Below are 23,760 nucleotides of genomic sequence, written 5' to 3' on the forward strand. Positions count from 1 at the left end.
TACAGACCTAGGATCAGTTTCCCCTCCCCCTAGGTACAGACCTAGGATCAGTTTCTCCTCCCCCTAGTTACAGACCTAGGATCAGCTTCTCCTCCCCCTAGGTACAGACCTGGAATCAGTTTCTCCCCCCCCCCAAGGTACAGACCTAGGATCAGTTTCTCCTCCCCCTAGGTATAGACCTAGGATCAGTTTCTCCTCCCCCTAGTTACAGACCTAGGATCAGTTTCTCCTCCCCCTAGGTACAGACCTAGGATCAGTTTCTCCTCCCCCTAGGTACAGACCTAGGATCAGTTTCCCCTCCCCCCTAGTTACAGACCTAGGATCAGTTTCCCCCTACCCCCTAGTTACAGACCTAGGATCAGTTTCCCCTCCCCCCTAGGTACAGACCTAGGATCAGTTTCCCCTCCCCCCTAGGTACAGACCTAGGATCAGCTTCCCCCCCCCCCTAGGTACAGACCTAGGATCAGCTTCCCCTCCCCCTAGTTACAGACCTAGGATCAGTTTCCCCTCCCCCTAGGTACAGACCTAGGATCAGTTTCCCCCTCCCCCTAGGTACAGACCTAGGATCAGTTTCCCCTCCCCCTAGGTACAGACCTAGGATCAGTTTCTCCTCCCCCTAGGTACAGACCTAGGATCAGCTTCTCCTCCCCCCTAGGTACAGACCTAGGATCAGCTTCCCCTCCCCCCTAGGTACAGACCTAGGATCAGTTTCTCCTCCCCCCTAGGTACAGACCTAGGATCAGTTTCTCCTCCCCCCTAGGTACAGACCTAGGATCAGTTTCTCCTCCCCCCTAGTTACAGACCTAGGATCAGCTTCTCCTCCCCCCTAGGTACAGACCTAGGATCAGCTTCCCCTCCCCCTAGGTACAGACCTAGGATCAGTTTCTCCTCCCCCTAGTTACAGACCTAGGATCAGTTTCTCCTCCCCCTAGTTACAGACCTAGGATCAGCTTCCCCTCCCCCTAGGTACAGACCTAGGATCAGTTTCTCCTCCCCCTAGGTACAGACCTAGGATCAGCTTCCCCCTCCCCCTAGGTACAGACCTAGGATCAGCTTCCCCCTCCCCCTAGGTACAGACCTAGAATCAGCTTCTCCTCCCCCTAGGTACAAACCTAGGATCAGCTTCTCCTCCCCCTAGGTACAGACCTAGGATCAGTTTCTCCACCCCCTAGTTACAGACCTAGGATCAGTTTCTCCTCCCCCTAGTTACAGACCTAGGATCAGTTTCTCCTCCCCCTAGTTACAGACCTAGGATCAGCTTCTCCTCCCCCCTAGGTACAGACCTAGGATCAGTTTCTCCTCCCCCTAGGTACAGACCTAGGATCAGTTTCCCCCTCCACTCTAGATACAGACCTAGGATCAGTTTCCCCTCCCCCTAGGTACAGACCTAGGATCAGTTTCTCCTCCCCCTAGGTACAGACCTAGGATCAGTTTCTCCTCCCCCCTAGGTACAGACCTAGGATCAGTTTCCCCTCCACTCTAGATACAGACCTAGGATCAGTTTCCCCTCCCCCCTAGATACAGACCTAGGATCAGTTTCCCCTCCCCCTTAGATACAGACCTAGGATCAGTTTCCCCTCCTCCCTAGTTACAGACCTAGGATCAGCTTCCCCTCCCCCCTAGTTACAGACCTAGGATCAGTTTCCCCTCCCCCCTAGGTACAGACCTAGGATCAGCTTCCCTCCCCCTAGTTACAGACCTAGGATCAGTTTCCCCTCCCCCTAGGTACAGACCTAGGATCAGTTTCTCCTCCCCCTAGTTACAGACCTAGGATCAGTTTCTCCTCCCCCTAGGTACAGACCTAGGATCAGTTTCCCCCTACCCCCTAGGTACAGACCTAGGATCAGTTTCCCCTCCCCCTAGGTACAGACCTAGGATCAGTTTCCCCTCCCCCTAGTTACAGACCTAGGATCAGTTTCTCCTCCCCCTAGTTACAGACCTAGGATCAGTTTCCCCTCCCCCTAGGTACAGACCTAGGATCAGTTTCTCCTCCCCCTCTGGGTGCAGACCTAGGATCAGTTTCCCTTCCCCCTAGGTACAGACCTAGGATCAGCTTCCCCCTCCCCCTAGGTACAGACCTAGGATCAGCTTCCCCTCCCCCCTAGTTACAGACCTAGGATCAGTTTCCCCTCCCCCCTAGGTACAGACCTAGGATCAGCTTCCCCTCCCCCCTAGGTACAGACCTAGGATCAGTTTCTCCTCCCCCCTAGGTACAGACCTAGGATCAGTTTCTCCTCCCCCTAGGTATAGACCTAGGATCAGTTTCTCCTCCCCCCTAGTTACAGACCTAGGATCAGCTTCTCCTCCCCCCTAGGTACAGACCTAGGATCAGCTTCCCCTCCCCCCTAGGTACAGACCTAGGATCAGTTTCTCCTCCCCCTAGTTACAGACCTAGGATCAGTTTCTCCTCCCCCTAGTTACAGACCTAGGATCAGCTTCCCCTCCCCCTAGGTACAGACCTAGGATCAGTTTCTCCTCCCCCTAGGTACAGACCTAGGATCAGCTTCCCCCTCCCCCTAGGTACAGACCTAGGATCAGCTTCCCCCTCCCCCTAGGTACAGACCTAGAATCAGCTTCTCCTCCCCCCTAGGTACAAACCTAGGATCAGCTTCTCCTCCCCCCTAGGTACAGACCTAGGATCAGTTTCTCCTCCCCCCTAGTTACAGACCTAGGATCAGTTTCTCCTCCCCCCTAGTTACAGACCTAGGATCAGTTTCTCCTCCCCCCTAGTTACAGACCTAGGATCAGCTTCTCCTCCCCCCTAGGTACAGACCTAGGATCAGTTTCTCCTCCCCCCTAGGTACAGACCTAGGATCAGTTTCCCCTCCACTCTAGATACAGACCTAGGATCAGTTTCCCTCCCCCCTAGGTACAGACCTAGGATCAGTTTCTCCTCCCCCCTAGGTACAGACCTAGGATCAGTTTCTCCTCCCCCCTAGGTACAGACCTAGGATCAGTTTCCCCTCCACTCTAGATACAGACCTAGGATCAGTTTCCCCTCCCCCTAGATACAGACCTAGGATCAGTTTCCCCCTCCCCCCTTAGATACAGACCTAGGGATCAGTTTCCCCTCCTCCCTAGTTACAGACCTAGGATCAGCTTCCCCTCCCCCCTAGTTACAGACCTAGGATCAGTTTCCCCTCCCCCCTAGGTACAGACCTAGGATCAGCTTCCCCCTCCCCCTAGTTACAGACCTAGGATCAGTTTCCCCCTCCCCTAGGTACAGACCTAGGATCAGTTTCTCCTCCCCCTAGTTACAGACCTAGGATCAGTTTCTCCTCCCCCTAGGTACAGACCTAGGATCAGTTTCCCCCTACCCCTAGGTACAGACCTAGGATCAGTTTCCCCCTACCCCCTAGGTACAGACCTAGGATCAGTTTCCCCCTCCCCCTAGGTACAGACCTAGGATCAGTTTCCCCTCCCCCTAGTTACAGACCTAGGATCAGTTTCTCCTCCCCCTAGTTACAGACCTAGGATCAGTTTCCCCTCCCCCCTAGGTACAGACCTAGGATCAGTTTCTCCTCCCCTCTGGGTGCAGACCTAGGATCAGTTTCCCCTCCCCCCTAGGTACAGACCTAGGATCAGCTTCCCTCCCCCCTAGGTACAGACCTAGGATCAGCTTCCCCCTCCCCCTAGTTACAGACCTAGGATCAGTTTCCCCTCCCCCTAGGTACAGACCTAGGATCAGTTTCTCCTCCCCCTAGTTACAGACCTAGGATCAGTTTCTCCTCCCCCTAGGTACAGACCTAGGATCAGTTTCCCCCTACCCCCTAGGTACAGACCTAGGATCAGTTTCCCCTACCCCTAGGTACAGACCTAGGATCAGTTTCCCCCTACCCCCTAGGTACAGACCTAGGATCAGTTTCTCCTCCCCCCTAGGTACAGACCTAGGATCAGTTTCTCCTCCCCTCTGGGTGCAGACCTAGGATCAGTTTCCCCTCCCCCCTAGGTACAGACCTAGGATCAGTTTCTCCTCCCCCCTAGGTACAGACCTAGGATCAGCTTCCCCCTCCCCCTAGTTACAGACCTAGAATCAGTTTCTCCTCCCCCTAGGTACAGACCTAGGATCAGTTTCCCCCTCCCCCTAGTTACAGACCTAGAATCAGTTTCTCCTCCCCCTATGTACAGACCTAGGATCAGTTTCCCCTCCCTCTGGGTGCAGACCTAGGATCAGTTTCCCCCTAGGTACAGACCTAGGATCAGTTTCTCCTCCCCCTAGTTACAGACCTAGGATCAGTTTCTCCTCCCCCTAGGTACAGACCTAGGATCAGCTTCTCCTCCCCCTAGTTACAGACCTAGGATCAGTTTCCCCTCCCCCTAGTTACAGACCTAGGATCAGTTTCCCCTCCCCCTAGATATAGACCTAGGATCAGCTTCCCCTCCCCCTAGTTACAGACCTAGGATCAGTTTCCCCTCCCCCTAGTTACAGACCTAGGATCAGTTTCCCCCTCCCCCTAGATACAGACCTAGGATCAGCTTCCCCTCCCCTAGATACAGACCTAGGATCAGCTTCCCTCCCCCTAGTTACAGACCTAGGATCAGTTTCCCCCTCCCCCTAGTTACAGACCTAGGATCAGTTTCCCCCTCCCCCTAGTTACAGACCTAGGATCAGTTTCCCCTCCCCCTAGATACAGACCTAGGATCAGTTTCCCCCTCCCCCTAGTTACAGACCTAGGATCAGTTACCCCTCCCCCTAGATACAGACCTAGGATCAGTTTCCCCTCCCCCTAGTTACAGACCTAGGATCAGTTTCCCCTCCCCCTAGGTACAGACCTAGGATCAGCTTCTCCTCCCCCTAGGTACAGACCTAGGATCAGCTTCTCCTCCCCCTAGGTACAGACCTAGGATCAGTTTCTCCTCCCCCTAGGTACAGACCTAGGATCAGTTTCTCCTCCCCCTAGGTACAGACCTAGGATCAGTTTCTCCTCCCCCCTAGGTACAGACCTAGGATCAGTTTCCCCTCCACTCTAGATACAGACCTAGGATCAGTTTCCCCTCCCCCTAGGTACAGACCTAGGATCAGTTTCTCCTCCCCCCTAGGTACAGACCTAGGATCAGTTTCTCCTCCCCCCTAGGTACAGACCTAGGATCAGTTTCCCCTCCACTCTAGATACAGACCTAGGATCAGTTTCCCCTACCCCCTAGGTACAGACCTAGGATCAGTTTCCCCTACCCCCTAGGTACAGACCTAGGATCAGTTTCTCCTCCCCCCTAGGTACAGACCTAGGATCAGTTTCTCCTCCCCCTAGGTACAGACCTAGGATCAGTTTCCCCCTCCCCCTAGTTACAGACCTAGAATCAGTTTCCCCCCCCCCTAGGTACAGACCCTAGGATCAGTTTCCCCTCCCCCTAGTTACAGACCTAGGATCAGTTTCTCCTCCCCCTAGTTACAGACCTAGGATCAGTTTCCCCTCCCCCCTAGGTACAGACCTAGGATCAGTTTCTCCTCCCCTCTGGGTGCAGACCTAGGATCAGTTTCCCCTCCCCCCTAGGTACAGACCTAGGATCAGTTTCTCCTCCCCCCTAGTTACAGACCTAGGATCAGTTTCTCCTCCCCCCTAGGTACAGACCTAGGATCAGCTTCCCCTCCCCCCTAGTTACAGACCTAGGATCAGTTTCCCCTCCCCTAGGTACAGACCTAGGATCAGTTTCCCCTCCCCCCTAGTTACAGACCTAGGATCAGTTTCTCCTCCCCCCTAGGTACAGACCTAGGATCAGTTTCCCCTACCCCCTAGGTACAGACCTAGGATCAGTTTCCCCTCCCCCCTAGTTACAGACCTAGGATCAGTTTCCCCTCCCCCCTAGATACAGACCTAGGATCAGCTTCCCCTCCCCCCTAGTTACAGACCTAGGATCAGTTTCCCCTCCCCCCTAGTTACAGACCTAGGATCAGTTTCCCCTCCCCCCTAGATACAGACCTAGGATCAGCTTCCCCTCCCCCCTAGTTACAGACCTAGGATCAGCTTCTCCTCCCCCCTAGGTACAGACCTAGGATCAGTTTCCCCCTCCCCTAGTTACAGACCAGGATCAGTTTCCCCTCCCCCTAGATACAGACCTAGGATCAGCTTCCCTCCCCCCTAGTTACAGACCTAGGATCAGTTTCCCCTCCCCCTAGTTACAGACCTAGGATCAGTTTCCCCTCCCCCTAGATACAGACCTAGGATCAGCTTCCCCCTCCCCCTAGATACAGACCTAGGATCAGCTTCCCTCCCCCTAGTTACAGACCTAGGATCAGTTTCCCCTCCCCCTAGTTACAGACCTAGGATCAGTTTCCCCTCCCCCTAGTTACAGACCTAGGATCAGTTTCCCCTCCCCCTAGATACAGACCTAGGATCAGTTTCCCCTCCCCCCTAGTTACAGACCTAGGATCAGTTTCCCCTCCCCCTAGATACAGACCTAGGATCAGTTTCCCCTCCCCCTAGATACAGACCTAGGATCAGTTTCCCCTCCCCCCTAGGTACAGACCTAGGATCAGCTTCTCCTCCCCCCTAGGTACAGACCTAGGGATCAGCTTCCCCTCCCCCTAGTTACAGACCTAGGATCAGCTTCCCCTCCCCCTAGGTACAGACCTAGGATCAGCTTCCCCCTCCCCCTAGTTACAGACATAGGATCAGTTTCCCCTCCCCCTAGGTACAGACCTAGGATCAGCTTCTCCTCCCACCTAGGTACAGACCTAGGATCAGCTTCTCCTCCCCCTAGGTACAGACCTAGGATCAGTTTCTCCTCCCCCTAGGTACAGACCTAGGATCAGTTTCTCCTCCCCCTAGGTACAGACCTAGGATCAGTTTCTCCTCCCCCTAGGTACAGACCTAGGATCAGTTTCCCCTCCACTCGAGATACAGACCTAGGATCAGTTTCCCCTCCCCCTAGGTACAGACCTAGGATCAGTTTCTCCTCCCCCTAGGTACAGACCTAGGATCAGTTTCTCCTCCCCCTAGGTACAGACCTAGGATCAGTTTCCCCCTCCACTCTAGATACAGACCTAGGATCAGTTTCCCCTACCCCCTAGGTACAGACCTAGGATCAGTTTCCCCTACCCCCTAGGTACAGACCTAGGATCAGTTTCTCCTCCCCCCTAGGTACAGACCTAGGATCAGTTTCTCCTCCCCCCAAGGTACAGACCTAGGATCAGTTTCTCCTCCCCCCTAGGTACAGACCTAGGATCAGTTTTCCCTCCCCCCTAGTTACAGACCTAGAATCAGTTTCCCCTCCCCCCTAGGTACAGACCTAGGATCAGTTTCCCCTCCCCCCTAGTTACAGACCTAGGATCAGTTTCTCCTCCCCCCTAGTTACAGACCTAGGATCAGTTTCCCTCCCCTAGGTACAGACCTAGGATCAGTTTCTCCTCCCCTCTGGGTGCAGACCTAGGATCAGTTTCCCCTCCCCCTAGGTACAGACCTAGGATCAGTTTCTCCTCCCCCTAGTTACAGACCTAGGATCAGCTTCTCCCTCCCCCTAGTTACAGACCTAGGATCAGTTTCCCCCTCCCCCTAGGTACAGACCTAGGATCAGTTTCCCCCTCCCCCTAGTTACAGACCTAGGATCAGTTTCTCCTCCCCCTAGGTACAGACCTAGGATCAGTTTCTCCTACCCCCTAGGTACAGACCTAGGATCAGTTTCCCCCTACCCCCTAGGTACAGACCTAGGATCAGTTTCTCCCCTCCCCCTAGGTACAGACCTAGGATCAGTTTCTCCTCCCCCTAGGTACAGACCTAGGATCAGTTTCCCCCTCCCCCTAGTTACAGACCTAGGATCAGTTTCCCCTCCCCCTAGTTACAGACCTAGGATCAGTTTCCCCTCCCCCTAGTTACAGACCTAGGATCAGTTTCTCCTCCCCTAGTTACAGACCTAGGATCAGTTTCCCCTCCCCCTAGGTACAGACCTAGGATCAGTTTCTCCTCCCTCTGGGTGCAGACCTAGGATCAGTTTCCCCTCCCCCTAGGTACAGACCTATGATCAGTTTCTCCTCCCCCCTAGGTACAGACCTAGGATCAGCTTCCCCTCCCCCCTAGTTACAGACCTAGAATCAGTTTCTCCTCCCCCCTAGGTACAGACCTAGGATCAGTTTCCCCTCCCCCCTAGTTACAGACCTAGAATCAGTTTCTCCTCCCCCCTAGGTACAGACCTAGGATCAGTTTCCCCTCCCCTCTGGGTGCAGACCTAGGATCAGTTTCCCCTAGGTACAGACCTAGGATCAGTTTCCCCTCCCCCCTAGGTACAGACCTAGGATCAGTTTCCCCTAGGTACAGACCTAGGATCAGTTTCCCCTAGGTACAGACCTAGGATCAGTTTCTCCTCCCCCCTAGGTACAGACCTAGGGATCAGTTTCCCCCCTCCCCCTAGGTACAGACCTAGGATCAGCTTCCCCTCCCCTAGGTACAGACCTAGGATCAGTTTCTCTCCTCCCCCTAGGTACAGACCTAGGATCAGCTTCCTCCCCCCCTAGGTACAGACCTAGGATCAGCTTCTCCTCCCCCTAGGTACAGACCTAGGATCAGTTTCTCCTCCCCCTAGGTACAGACCTAGGATCAGTTTCCCCCTCCCCCTAGGTACAGACCCTAGGATCAGTTTCTCCTCCCCCTAGGTACAGACCTAGGATCAGTTTCCCCCTCCCCTCTGGGTGCAGACCAAGGATCAGTTTCTCCTCTCCCCTAGGTACAGACCTAGGATCAGTTTCTCCTCCCCCCTAGGTACAGACCTAGGATCAGTTTCTCCTCCCCCTAGGTACAGACCTAGGATCAGTTTCTCCTCCCCCTAGGTACAGACCTAGGATCAGTTTCCCCTCCCCCTAGGTACAGACCTAGGATCAGTTTCCCTCCCCCTAGGTACAGACCTAGGATCAGTTTCCCCTCCCCCTAGGTACAGACCTAGGATCAGTTTCCCCCTCCCCCTAGGTACAGACCTAGAATCAGTTTCTCCTCCCCCTAGGTACAGACCTAGGATCAGTTTCTCCTCCCCCTAGGTACAGACCTAGAATCAGTTTCTCCTCCCCCCTAGGTACAGACCTAGAATCAGTTTCTCCTCCCCCCTAGTTACAGACCTAGGATCAGTTTCCCCTCCCCCTAGGTACAGACCTAGGATCAGTTTCCCCTCCCCCTAGGTACAGACCTAGGATCAGTTTCCCCTCCCCTCTGGGTGCAGACCTAGGATCAGTTTCCCCTCCCCCTAGGTACAGACCTAGGATCAGTTTCCCCTCCCCCTAGATACAGACCTAGGATCAGCTTCTCCTCCCCTAGGTACAGACCTAGGATCAGTTTCTCCTCCCCCCTAGGTACAGACCTAGGATCAGTTTCCCCTCCCCCCTAGGTACAGACCTAGGATCAGTTTCTCCTCCCCCCTAGGTACAGACCTAGGATCAGTTTCCCCTCCCCCTAGTTACAGACCTAGGATCAGTTTCCCCTCCCCCCTAGTTACAGACCTAGGATCAGTTTCTCCTCCCCCCTAGGTACAGACCTAGGATCAGTTTCCCCTCCCCCCTAGTTACAGACCTAGGATCAGTTTCCCCTCCCCTCTGGGTGCAGACCTAGGATCAGTTTCCCCTCCCCCCTAGATACAGACCTAGGATCAGTTTCCCCTCCCCCCTAGGTACAGACCTAGGATCAGCTTCCCCTCCCCCTAGTTACAGACCTAGGATCAGTTTCCCCCTCCCCCTAGTTACAGACCTAGGATCCGTTTCCCCTCCCCCTAGGTACAGACCTAGGATCAGCTTCCCCTCCCCCCTAGTTACAGACCTAGGATCAGTTTCCCCTCCCCCCTAGGTACAGACCTAGGATCAGTTTCCCCTCCCCTCTGGGTGCAGACCTAGGATCAGTTTCCCCTCCCCCCTAGATACAGACCTAGGATCAGTTTCCCCCCCCCTAGGTACAGACCTAGGATCAGCTTCCCCCCCCCCCTAGTTACAGACCTAGGATCAGTTTCCCCTCCCCCCTAGTTACAGACCTAGGATCAGTTTCCCCTCCCCCCTAGGTACAGACCTAGGATCAGCTTCCCTTCCCCTTAGTTACAGACCTAGGATCAGTTTCCCCTCCCCCTAGGTACAGACCTAGGATCAGCTTCCCTCCCCCTAGTTACAGACCTAGGATCAGTTTCCCCTCCCCCTAGTTAGACCTAGGATCAGTTTCCCCCCCCCCCTAGGTACAGACCTAGGATCAGTTTCCCCTCCCCCCTAGATACAGACCTAGGATCAGTTTCCCCTCCCCCCTAGTTACAGACCTAGGATCAGTTTCCCCTCCCCCCTAGATACAGACCTAGGATCAGTTTCCCCTCCCCCCTAGGTACAGACCTAGGATCAGTTTCCCCTTCCCCCTAGGTACAGACCTAGGATCAGTTTCCCCTCCCCCTAGGTACAGACCTAGGATCAGTTTCCCCTCCCCCCTAGGTACAGACCTAGGATCAGTTTCTCCTCCCCCTAGGTACAGACCTAGGATCAGTTTCCCCCCCCCCCTAGATACAGACCTAGGATCAGTTTCCCCTCCCCCTAGGTACAGACCTAGGATCAGTTTCCCCCTCCCCCTAGGTACAGACCTAGGATCAGTTTCCCCCCCCCCTAGGTACAGACCTAGGATCAGTTTCCCCCTCCCCCTAGGTACAGACCTAGGATCAGTTTCTCCTCCCCCTAGGTACAGACCTAGGATCAGTTTCCCCTCCCCCTAGGTACAGACCTAGGATCCGTTTCCCCTCCCCCTAGGTACAGACCTAGGATCAGCTTCCCCCTCCCCCTAGTTACAGACCTAGGATCAGTTTCCCCTCCCCCTAGGTACAGACCTAGGATCAGTTTCCCCCTCCCCTCTGGGTGCAGACCTAGGATCAGTTTCCCCTCCCCCTAGATACAGACCTAGGATCAGTTTCCTCCCCCTAGGTACAGACCTAGGATCAGCTCCCCTCCCCCTAGTTACAGACCTAGGATCAGTTTCCCCCCCCCCTAGTTACAGACCTAGGATCAGTTTCCCCCCCCCCTAGGTACAGACCTAGGATCAGCTTCCCCCCCCCCCTTAGTTACAGACCTAGGATCAGTTTCCCCTCCCCTAGGTACAGACCTAGGATCAGCTTCCCCTCCCCCCTAGTTACAGACCTAGGATCAGTTTCCCCCTCCCCCTAGTTAGACCTAGGATCAGTTTCCCCTCCCCCCTAGTTACAGACCTAGGATCAGTTTCCCCTCCCCCCTAGATACAGACCTAGGATCAGTTTCCCCTCCCCCTAGATACAGACCTAGGATCAGTTTCCCCTCCCCCTAGATACAGACCTAGGATCAGTTTCCCCCCCCTAGGTACAGACCTAGGATCAGTTTCCCCTCCCCTAGGTACAGACCTAGGATCAGTTTCCCCTCCCCCTAGGTACAGACCTGGATCAGTTTCCCCCCCCTAGGTACAGACCTAGGATCAGTTTCTCCTCCCCCTAGGTACAGACCTAGGATCAGTTTCCCTCCCCCTAGGTACAGACCTAGGATCAGTTTCTCCTCCCCCTAGGTACAGACCTAGGATCAGTTTCTCTCCCCCTAGGTACAGACCTAGGATCAGTTTCCCCTCCCCCCTAGGTACAGACCTAGGATCAGTTTCTCCTCCCCCCTAGGTACAGACCTAGGATCAGTTTCTCCTCCCCCCTAGGTACAGACCTAGGATCAGTTTCCCCTCTCTAGGATCAGCCAAGACCAGGGTCTAAGGGCAACTTCACCCTACTCCGTCACACTCACTGAAGAGAATGCCTCAAACTCCATTGAAGTTGAGAGAATTTAGAAAGTCCTGAACTATTTTGACTTCTTTCAAATCTTTCTCTTCTCATAATATCCGTTTAATGTATTGTACAACAAACAATCATTAGACCTGTTCAGGTGTAAAAGGTTTTGAGAAAGAGGTGGTGGCTGTTACCTTTGGCTGTAGTGGCTCCTCCGTGACCGTTGGTGGACGCAATCTGAACAACAATGGAAAGATGGGAGGAGAGCTACTTAAAAGACATAGTAAATGACATAGCATAAAACAATACCTTCCTATATCCCTAAAGCTAGTTTTCAAAGATGTAAAAATAACCTACAACAGTATGATTACTAGATTGGGTATTGTTGAAAAGGAAACATCTTGAAGAGGAAGACAATGGAAATAAGCCTTCGGGCTTTATTAGGAGTGAAAGCTATTCTCTGAATTATTTTTGTATTTTTCTTGACATAGGATCCTACGGTTCTAAGATGCTTTTGGGAAACCGGGCCCTGGTCAAATAACATGAGTAACTTGTTCAAAAAAATAAAAAATAACCGGCACCGATTGGCCTATAAGTGACCCGACCAAAATTCGCATAGAGATGCGAGTTATAGATCCTGTCATTCTTATTGAAAGCGAGTCTAAGAAGGGGTAGATCTGTTGTTCTATGTGCCCTATTTCTATGCTCCCCGTTCTTAAGTTTCATTCGTGCCTCTTTTACTTTAGGTTTTGTACACCAGCTTCAAAACAGCTGAAAATACAATATTTTGGGGTATGGAAAATATAGTTCACAGCGGGTTAATGATTCTCTACACTACGCTATTAGAATTTTAGCAACCATTAAATGGCTGAGCTATTTAATACTTTAAACCCTTATATCCGTCGCCCCGTTTGTCTTAGAGACTTTATATGTAGGTATCTTTCCTAACGCCAGACAAAATCTGTCAGGATAGATTTTGTTTTTAAAGGGATACTTCAGGATTTTGGCAATAAAGCCCTTTATCTACTTCCCCAGAGTCAGATGAACTAGTGGATACTATTTTTATGTCTCTGCATTCAGCACGAAGGAAGTTGGAGGTAGTTTCGCGAGCCAATGCTAACTAGCGTTAGCGCAATGACTGGAAGTCTATGGCAGTTGTTCCCAAACTGTGGGGCGAGGGGGTCGGCGGGGGTGGGGGGGGGGGGGACTCAGTCCGGCTTTCAACTTACTATTGACAGTTGTAATAGCACAAAGAGCCATTTAAAAAAGAAGTAGCGCATCATTAGTTTTCCTCTAGTCATGCCAGTCATTGCAGACCTTAGAGAGCCTGTTTATAACTAGTCAGAAATGTCCAGATCACATGAGGTAGTCACCTGGAATGAAACTTCTTAAAAAGTTTAATTTGTGGAATTTCTTTCCTTCTTAATGCGTTTGAGCCAATCAGTTGTGTTGTGACAAGGTGGGGGGGGGGGGGGGTATACAGAAGATAGCCCTATTTGGTAAAAGACCAAGTCCATATTATGGCAAGAACAGCTCAAATTAAGCAAAGAGAAACGACAGTCCATCATTACTTTAAGACATGAAGGTCAGTCAATCCGGAACATTTTAAGAACTTTGAAAGTGTCTTCAAGTGCGGTCGCAAAAACCATCAAGCGCTATGATGAAACTGGCTCTCATGAGGACCGCCACAGGAAAGGAAGACCCAGAGTTACCTCTGCTGCAGAGGATCAGTTCATTAAAGTTAACTGCACATCAGAAATTGCAGCCCAAATAAATGCTTCACAGAGTTCAAGTCACAGACACATCTCAACATCAACTGTTCAGAGGAGACTGCGTGAATCAGGCGTTCATGGTCTAATTGCTGCAAAGAAACTACTACTAAAGAACACCAATAAGAAGAGACCTGCTTGGGCCAAGAAACACAAGCAATGGACATTAGACCGGTGGAAATCTGTCCTTTGGTCTGGAGTCCAAATGCAATCAATCAATCAAAATAAAACTGAGATAATACATAGTGTGAAGCATCATTCTGTGCTCACCTGGTGAGTCCATCCATTATAGGAGTTTCTGGAGCTGCAATCTACTGGAGGAGTTTCCTCTTGAATGAAGTCTGCCATCGCTATACCCCCACCAGGGTCCCTGTGCGCGGGGAAACACACACAGAGGATACTTTTTGGTTACCTAGCACCACAACAATGCACTCTAGGATTCCTTCCTGCCTCCCCTGGAGTGTGGATGGATGGCAGAGGACACACAGAAAGGAGCGTGGATGGGATGGCAGAGAACACACAGAAAGGAGCGTGGATGGGATGGCAGAGGACACACAGAAAGGAGCGTGGATGGATGGCAGAGGACACACAGAAAGGAGCGTGGATGGATGGCAGAGGACACACAGAAAGGAGCGTGGATGGATGGCAGAGGACACACAGAAAGGAGCGTGGATGGATGGCAGAGGACACACAGAAAGGAGCGTGGATGGATGGCAGAGGACAGACAGAAAGGAGCGTGGATGGATGGCAGAGGACAGACAGAAAGGAGCGTGGATGGATGGCAGAGGACAGACAGAAAGGAGCGTGGATGGATGGCAGAGGACACACAGAAAGGAGCGTGGATGGATGGCAGAGGACACACAGAAAGGAGTGTGGATGGATGGCAGAGGACACACAGAAAGGAGCGTGGATGGATGGCAGAGGACAGACAGAGGCCTGAGGCACTATGATAACGCCATTCATCATGTTCACATTAATATAATTAACCTATACTTCTCGCTCGTCATTTATCTTATCATTAATCAAATACTGGAAATTAGAAATTCGTTAGCCTATTCAGAATTAGAATCACGTTCGTTGTCCTACAAGAGGAAACTCTTGGCACAGCTCACACATTGCTTACACAAAACAAAGAAAACAGACCTAGCTAACATGCAACAGGGCTACATTATTTTCAAATATTCAGAAAAAATGTAAAACAAGTAAAACATTCCGAGACCCTAACATTTCTGTTTAGCTGGAAGGTACACGGAGTGTTCAAAACATTAGGAACACCCGCTCTTTTCATGACAGGCTGACCAGGGGAAAACTAATGATCCCTTATTGACGTCCCCTTTTAAATCCACTTCAAAAATCAGTGTAGATGAAGGGGAGGAGACAGGTTAAAGAAGGATTTTAAAGCTTTGAGACATGGATTATGTATGTGTGCCATTCAGAGGGTGAATGAGGAACACCGTTATTAATGTGTTATTAAGATGTTATACACGTGTTATTCAGCATTTATAACGTTATTAGCCTGTTATAGACCTGATATTAAGCTGTTATTTACATATTATTAACACGCTGTTCTCCTATTATTGATATGTTATTCACCTATCAATCAGGCAGGACAGGGTTTCAGTCAGCAGTCCAGGGGTCCTATAGAGAGCATATCAAAGATATCTGAGGTATAGTCCCCTGTAGCTCAGTTGGCAAAGCTATACATAGTAATCAGTATTTTATAAATGTGTTCATTTTACTGACAATTGGTGTGGTTTTGTAAATGTCCCCTGTAGCTCAGTTGGTAGAGCATGGCGCTTGCAACGCCAGGGTTGTGGGTTCGTTTCCCACGGGGGGCCAGTATGAAAATGTATGCACTCACTAACTGTAAGTCGCTCTGGATAAGAGCGTCTGCTAAATGACTTAAAATGTAAAATGTGAAATGAATGGGCAAGACAAAATATTGAAGTGCCTTTGAACGGGGTATAGTAGTAGGTGCCAGGTGCACCGGTTTGTTTGTGTCAAGAACTGCAACGCTACTGGGTTTTTCCACGCTCAACAGTTTCCTGTGTGTATCAAGAACGGTCCACCACCCAAAGGAGTCAGTGTATGTGATGAACCAAACATCTCCACCAATGATTGTCTGACTACGAATCACCATGCCTCAATTCTAGAGGCCAGAAAGGTTTCCGAACAAATGTGGTCAACCCATAAAATTAGACTTAAAGCACAAAACAACAGTTGGACAACATATCTGACAACCTAGCTCAGTGTTTTTCAACTCCAGTCCCCAGTACCCCAACAGCCCAACTCCAGTCCTCCAGTACTCCCAACAGCCCAACTCCAGTCCTCCAGTACCCCCCAACAACCCCCCATGAACATTAACCCTGAACCCGACAGCTCACTGACCTACCCTGGTCCGTTACTGTCCTCCTGGCCCTCGTTGGCCCCCTCAGTGCTGGTTCTGCTGCCCTCTTTCCCCTTGGCCCGGTGCTCTACCACCTCTCCGTCGTCCAGGGCATGATGCAGCCGGTAGGTCACAGCCTTCAGGAGCAGGAACATGGCAGCTATCACTCCACAGTAGATCCCCACTATCACCATGGTGGGCGGGAGCACCTGGAGGACACATATTACGTTTATAAAATTTGACAGATAATCTTATGCAAAGCCACCTACAATTAGTGCCTTTAACTAAAGTAGGTAAAACAACCAGGGCTACATTTTTGAAAAACCTAGGGAGGAGCAGGGTTCCCTTACTGCTTTTATTTGGCTCCACAAGTTGAGCAAAAATATTAAAATAATCATCTGTTTTTTTGTTTTCGCTTTGTCATTATGGGATATTGTCTGTAGATTGATGAGGAAAAGAATTGATAAAAACAAAAACATACCTTATTTTACATAAGTATTCAGAACCTTTGCTATGAGACTCGAAATTGAGCTCAGGTGCATCCTGTTTCCATTGATCACCCTTGAGATATGTTTCTACAACTTGATTTGAGTCCACCTGGGGTAAATTCAATTGATTGGACGTGATTTGGAAAGGCACACACCTGTCTATATAAGGTCCCACAGTTGACATTAGGTCAAAGGAATTTTCCGTAGAGCTCCGAGACAGGATTGTGTTGAGGCACAGATCTGGGGAATGGTACCAAAAAATGTCTGCAGCATTGAAGGTCTCCAAGAACACTGTGGCCTCCATCACTCTTAAATGGAAGAACTTTGGAACCACCAAGACTAGAGGGCCTTGGTCAGGGAGGTGACCAAGACCCCGATGGTCACTCTGACAGAGCTCCAGAGTTCCTCTGTGGAGATGGGAGAACCTTCCAGAAGGACAACCATCTCTGCAGCACTCCACCAAGCAGGCCTTTATGGTAGAGTGGCCAGACGGAAGCCACTCCTCAGTAAAAGGCACATGACAGCCTGCTTGGAGTTTGCCAAAAGGCACCTAAAGACTCTCATACCATGAGAAACAAGATTCTGGTCTGATGAAACCAAGATTGAACTCTTTGACCTGAATGCCAAGCATCACATCTGGAGGAAACCTGGCACCATCCCTACGGTGAAGCATGGTGATGGCAGCATCATGCTGTGGGGATGTTTTTCAGCGGCAGGGACTGGGAGACTAGTCAGGATCGAGGGAAAGATGAACGGAGCAAAGTACAGAGAGATCCTTGATGAAAACCTGCTCCAGATCGCTCAGGACCTCAGACTGGGGCGAAGGTTCACCTTCCAACAGGACAATGACCTTAAGCACACAGCCAAGACAACGCAGGAGTGGCTTCGGGACAAGTCTCTGAATGTCCTTGAGTGGCCCAGCCAGAGGCCGGACTTGACCCGATCGAACATCTCTGGAGACCCTGAAAATAGCTGTGCAGCGACGCTCCCCATCCAACCTGACAGAGCTTGAGAGGATCTGCAGAGAAGAAACTCCCCAAATACAGGTGTGCCAAGTTTGTAGCGTCATACACAAGAAGACTGGAGGTTGTAATCACTGCCAAAGGTGATTTAACAAAGTACTGAGTAAAGGGTCTGAATACTTATGTAAATTTAATATTTCAGTTTTTAATTTAAAAAAATTGCTAACATTTATAAAAACCTGTTTTTGCTTTGTCATTGTCGGGTATTTGTGTAGATTGATGAGCGGGGGAAAAAACTATTTAATCCATTTTAGAATAAGGCTGTATCGTAACACATTTTTGAGAAAGTCAAGGGGTCTGAACACTTCCCATATGCACTGTAAAGCAGGCAGACTGTCAGAGACATTCAGTGACTGTTCGATTGAACGTTAGAATGGGCAAAACTAGTGACCTAAGCAAGTTTGAGCGTGGTATGATCTTCGGGGCCAGGCACGCTGGTTCTGGTATCGCAGAAATGGACAGCCTCCTGAGCTTTTCACGCACTACAGTGTCCCGAGAATGGTGCTACAAACAAAAAAACGTCCAGTCAGCGGCAGTCCTGTGGGCGAAAACAGCTCGTTGATGAGAGGTCGAAGGACAATGGCAAGAATCTTGCAAGCTAACAGGCGGGCCACAAACAGGCAAATAACAGCACAGTACAACAGTGGAGTGCAGAACGGCATCTCGGAACACACACAACTCGTTGGATCTTGTCACGGATGGGCTATTGCAGCAGACGACCACACCGGGTTCCACCCCTATAAGCTAAAAACAAGAAGAAGCGGCTCCAGTGGGCACGCCATCACCAACACCGGACAATTGAGGAGTGGAAAAACGTTGCCTAGTCCAACGAATCCCGGTTTCTGTTACATCATGCTGATGGCAGAGTCAGGATTTGGCGTAAGCAGCATGAGTCCATGGCCCCATCCTGCCTGGTGTCAACGGTACAGGCTGGTGGCGGTGGTGTAATGGTGTGGGGAATGTTTTCCTGGAGCACGTTAGGTCCCTTGGTACCAATTGAGCAACGTGTCAATGCCCCAAATAATTCAGGCTGTTCTGGAGGAAAAGGGGGGTGTACCTAATAAACTGGCCATTGAGTGAATAGTTGATATTAAGACCTTCCCTCATTATGATCAGTGATTCAGTGCCTTGTGTAACGGACCAGCCCGGTATGCTCTGCTCGGGGACTGCATTAGCTCTGAGAACTAAAAGGCTCCATGTCTTGGGAAAGGTAAGTCATCATCACGGTATTAATACAGTCATCAGTATAGTTTACTGAACTACCTCCACTACATTTCCATAGCAGATGTTCAGAGCATTTATTTATTATGCATAACAATAACACCTGCGTTGCTCAAACCCGCTCCTCATTTAGACCACATGGCGTTATTACCATGGAGTTATTACCATGGAGTTATTTCAGCTACTGAAATTAGCTCCCAGAGACCACATTCTCTCTGCCATGGCGCATTCAGAGAACAGGGATGCAAACTGGCGAGGGCCCAAAAAGGTTACACTTTTTTTCAGCACTGCAACATACAAAAAATCCCTGCTAGGGGGGACAATTTTTTTTTAAATATATATAATATCATCTTTAAAATGCTAACTTCTAGTGACAGGCTGGATCCCTTCTTGAAATGCAGGTTTTAACTAATTAAACAACAAAGAATATGATCTAGATGATCTAGATAAATCAGTCTCTGTGTGTAAAATAAAAAGTGGTTAATGTGAACCTAACACAGCTAAAAAATGATGTAAGGAAAGTAATCCAATGTTATTTGTTGCCTGGACTTTACTGCAAATGACACTCGTCCAGAGAAAAAACAATACGTTAATATTGCAGTTATCCATGACAGCCTTTATAATAAAACACTTGTGACCACACACACACATCTAAATATTGCACTTGGGAGAAAAAATAACATCTTAAAAGTAGAAATACAATGAAACAAACAGGCATTCTATTTTTTCTCTATTATAGTGGCTACGATTATACTGGCCACTAATAGTACATATCGATCAAGTGCAAAAAAATAATGTTCACTGAGTAAAAACGAAAAGAATCCCCCCTCGCTCTCACACAACTGTATGTCAAGTTCAACACAACAAAAGCAATGGCTTTGGGCTTGTTAGAAATTGCGTAATTCAAATCTGGTATTGGAATAAGAATCAAGAGATCTTCAATCCAAGCTTAATTTATTATATGCAAAATATATGTATGATAAGTATGAAGGTTCGTATATACGGGTCCACTGAAATACCACGCAGGGCACTCAGAGAACTGATCCATTGTTACAGGTTCTTCCTCAAATACTCTGACAGAGAGAGTTCCCACCTCTCTGCTGGCCAATCAGAGTAGACGCTGAGCGTGGTTTAGACTTACTCAGCCAATCCGTTGGCGCACGGGTTGGTCCCAACCCCTCGGCGCTCCACTTGTTGCACACTGTTGCCAGGCATAAGTTTATCATAACAACCTGTGGAGTTAGCACCCAAAAGACACCATTCCACTGTACTACGTTCAAGGACGGTTCACAGACAACAAAGAGGCAGTGTTCGTATCTGTGAGAAATACAAGTCTTATCTATAAGAAATGCAAGTTTTATCTCATCCTAGCCCCTAACGTTCCTCACATGAATCACAGCCTGTTATGTGAAACAATTTATATCAGTATAGTACAAACCTATGCTCATCATTAATGCATTCCTTCTAAACTATTCATCACATACAAATCCAATTATTAGAAAACAAATCCCAACAGGCTACACTGCACGTTATTACATTGGAGACTTTCTGCCTGTGGACATCTGTTCCACAATGTGTCAGCAGCAGAGCATGATACCCTTTGTTGGCATGATTGATCTCTTTCAGGCAAAGTACACCTGGCATAACCCTTTTTATCCACCGTAATGAAAAAAAGTGTGTGGTGTTCCTTTCACCTCTATAGTGGCATCCAGTTTAAACCAGGCCCAGCTCCAGCTAACGTTACACTTCATCTCTGAATCCACTTGCTTAACAAGAAACGCCTCATTTTCACCCAATTCTCTCATTCTGAAAATTAACCACATACTGTAGAGGGAAAACATTAGTTCATAGATAGCTAGTTAACTAGCTAACGAACTAACGTTAACTACTAATGGAGAATTCGATCCAGCTAGCAAGATACTTAAACAATGCTAACAATTCTTGTTCCACCACACTAGCTCCCTCACCTCAAACTTTCCAAAATGCCAGTTGTTTTTTCGGTTACAGCTCATGAAGTAGGCTTCATCACCTTCTCACCCCCCCGGTCTCCGCGGTCAGGCTTCTCACCTACCTCTCCGTTGTCGTTCAGGGGACGCGCAGCTGTAACCAGTAAACTGCCTTCCCGCTCTCCGCTGTCTTTCCAGAGCGCGCGCTGATGCTGTAACTAACAAGTTGGTTGTCGCTTCTCTCTTCAGTCACGTGCTGCATTCTGTTCGTATGTGAATGATTGTCTGAGCCTTGGATATAGCCGGTATTGCTCCAAACGTGCATCACTCGTTCGCTTACAGCCAGTAGTGATCCAAAGCCCCCCCCCAAAAAAAAAAAAAAAAAAAATAACTTTTGGTTACCTATTTTGGATTTAAAATGGCGAATTTCGCCGAAAGGGGACTAGTTTGCATCCCTGAGAGAATCACTCTGCACATGCAACAATTTTTCAAAGATTTTGCTGTGTTACAGTTCATATACGGAAATCAGTCAATTGAAATAAATTCATTAGGCCCTTATCTATGGATTTCACACGACTGAGCAGGCGCACAGCCGCAGGTGAAGAAGCCAGATGTGGAGGTTCTAGGCTGGCGTGGTTATACATGGTCTGCGGTTGTAAGGCCGGTTGGACGTACTACCAAATTCTCTAAAACAACGTTGGAGGCGGCTTATGGTAGAGAAATGAATATTCAATTCTCTGGCAACAGCTCTGGTGGACGTTCCTGCAGTCAGCATGCCAATTGCACGCTCCCTCAAAACTTGAGACATCTGTGGCATTGTGTTGTGACAAAACTGCACATTCTAGAGTGTCCTTTTATTGATATGATACACCTGTCAGGTGGATGGATTATCATGGCAAAGGAGAAATGCCCACTAACAGGGATGAAAACAAATTTGTGCTCTATTTTTGTTCAGTGTAAATTGGAAAGCTGCAACTAAAATGCCCCTCAATATTGAAAGTGGGTTACAGATAAAAATGCTGCTTGAAAGATCACTAATTTGCATTTGGTTAATATGAGGGGGAAGGGACAGGAACATTTGGTTGTGCAGATAGTGTTTACACTAACATGATAGGAGGGGGAGGGACATTTGGTTGTGCAGCAGTGTTTAATCCATCCTACTCTCCAGCTATTCCAAATGATTAATGACAACATCTCCTAGCGGTCTGTTTTTGTGCTGTATTTCTGAGTCAGTTTGAATACCTGGTAGATCTTGCCACCAGTATAGGAGAGTCAAGAGAGCACAAAACATGCATTGTTAGCTAATAGACCGAGATAGATTGCTGCCAATGTTAGTACCTACCATACATGATATGTCTTCTATTAGCTAGTTATCTTTGTGGAATGTTATATCTAATGTATTTACCTCCGTTTTGAAACGTGTCTTTATGTCTTGATTTATGTTTTAAATGTCTGATATATCTTGTCCTTTTGTTTATGTTTTCATTTATACTGTATGTTCACCTGCCCAGGGACTAGGGATGTAAATGAACTGTTAGCTACATTAAATCTGGTGGCGCAACGCATCACTTCTCGCGTTTGAGAATGATGTTTTTGTTGTACATTGTTCTGTTCAAAATAAACGTAATAAAAAACGTTTTAACCACGACTTGTTACCAAAAACTGGTCGGGATTAGTATTTTCCTAAATCTGGTATTTGTGGACAATGTAACGGTGTCAGGTAGCTAGCCAACAATGACAGCTAGCCAGCTGACATTATTAGCTAAATTAGTTAGCTACTTAGGTTTGCTAGCTAGCTAACCTTATCGGGAGAGAAAAAAGTCTCACACCTGACAACACAACATAACAGTGAAAACACAAGAAGCGAACAGTACGCCCAGTTTATAAACTACACGTCAACTGGTATTTATTTCGTTTATTCGAGGGAAATATGTAGATTTCAAACAAAGGACGCCTACACAGCAACCTAGCTAACGTTAGCTAGATAACGTTAGTTACCCTACTAGCCAACGCGGCCAGCATCAGCGGTTTGGCTAGCATCATTAACGTTACAGCCAGGGAAGAGCGTCTAACGGTAAACCATATCTTGACTTGCTTTGTTGAGATTGAAGGATATCTAACTTTATTGTGCCATAAAAGACAGTAACCGGATCAAAGTTAAAACATACTTACCATGTAAAGGGTGAAGGGGAAACATAGTAGGAATAGCCAAATGTAGAGGTGTAGCGCATTGACAAATGTATTTTGATGAGGATCATAGTACCATCCGCCTGTGATTGAAGCCCAGACACCCTGCCTGAGGATCTGAAGAGTTTGAGACCCCATGTTTTATCCCATTCGACTCGGGGTGACACGAAGGCTAGCCGTCGTGAAACATGACGAACAGTACAGTGTTTTCAGACTTTGGCCTGAAAATCCCCACTGCAGATATCTTCTGCAGTTAGCAAGCTGGGGCACTGTTCTTGGTCCTCCACTCAGACGTCTCCTATCCCACCACACTCTGCGAGGTACTTCTTCTTCTTCTTCTTCTTCTTCTTCTTCTTCTTCTTCTTCTTCTTCGAGGTTTGATGAGAGACTACAACCAATAGGCCCTTTTCACGTGACGTCAGACAACTTCCGTTCTGCCGCGATGCAGGTTATGTTTACATCCGGTGTCGCTTAGGAACGCTTAGCTAGTAGCACATCATTATGGAGTTCACCCAGTCCCTTTCACATCTGCCACCAATACGACTTAACGACGTAGAACGACTTGCTGACAAGTGGTCCCTTACTTCAAGATCGAAGCTTGATAAAGGCTACAAGTTCTTCGTTGAAGGTTACCTGTTTGATTATGAAGGTACGTGTTTATCTTTATTTAGCTTAAATTAGCCCTATGCTAGCGAAGGTTATGAGCTGACGAGTTTCTGTTTTGCAGCCTCTTTTTAATATTACTGCTGTTTGTATCGACCGTAAGATAAGAGTCAGTAATGTATTAATGGCTAATGCTGCGCCCTTTCTCCCAATCACTGTATTGAAACAGTCTCAAGTGTAGTTAACGGTGAGGTGACAGTGAGAGGGCGATGTTACAGGTCCATGAAAAAAAAATGAGGAGGCTCATCGGCTTCAGGTTTCTCAGATAAACAGTTCTCTAACATTATGATAAGATAGGTTAAGATAGATAAGTTTTCTTTTTGTTGTGTTTTGCTGCGGTTGCAGATTTAATAAGAATGATTCCACAATGTTCCACTGTGGATCAGTTTGTTTCTCAGTCTGAGCTCT

General features: G+C 48.8%; 1 protein-coding gene across 1 annotated transcript in view; it reads right to left on the reverse strand.

Annotated features, from left to right (window-relative positions):
* LOC121544221 (pecanex-like protein 1) overlaps positions 1 to 23,051 on the reverse strand; it is a 121,873-nt gene extending 98,822 nt beyond the window's left edge. Inside the window, exons 1-4 of the mRNA XM_045209034.1 lie at positions 22,675 to 23,051; positions 15,832 to 16,034; positions 13,710 to 13,809; positions 11,865 to 11,907 (exon numbers count right to left, since the gene is read on the reverse strand). Of these exons, the coding sequence (XP_045064969.1) occupies positions 11,865 to 11,907; positions 13,710 to 13,809; positions 15,832 to 16,034; positions 22,675 to 22,827 (499 nt within the window). The 5' untranslated portion in view covers positions 22,828 to 23,051. The remainder of the gene's footprint in view (positions 1 to 11,864; positions 11,908 to 13,709; positions 13,810 to 15,831; positions 16,035 to 22,674) is intronic.
* Positions 23,052 to 23,760: the final 709 nt, after the last annotated feature.

Source organism: Coregonus clupeaformis, chromosome 29 (genome assembly GCF_020615455.1).
Source record: "Coregonus clupeaformis isolate EN_2021a chromosome 29, ASM2061545v1, whole genome shotgun sequence".
In the NCBI taxonomy this organism is placed as follows: domain Eukaryota; kingdom Metazoa; phylum Chordata; class Actinopteri; order Salmoniformes; family Salmonidae; genus Coregonus; species Coregonus clupeaformis.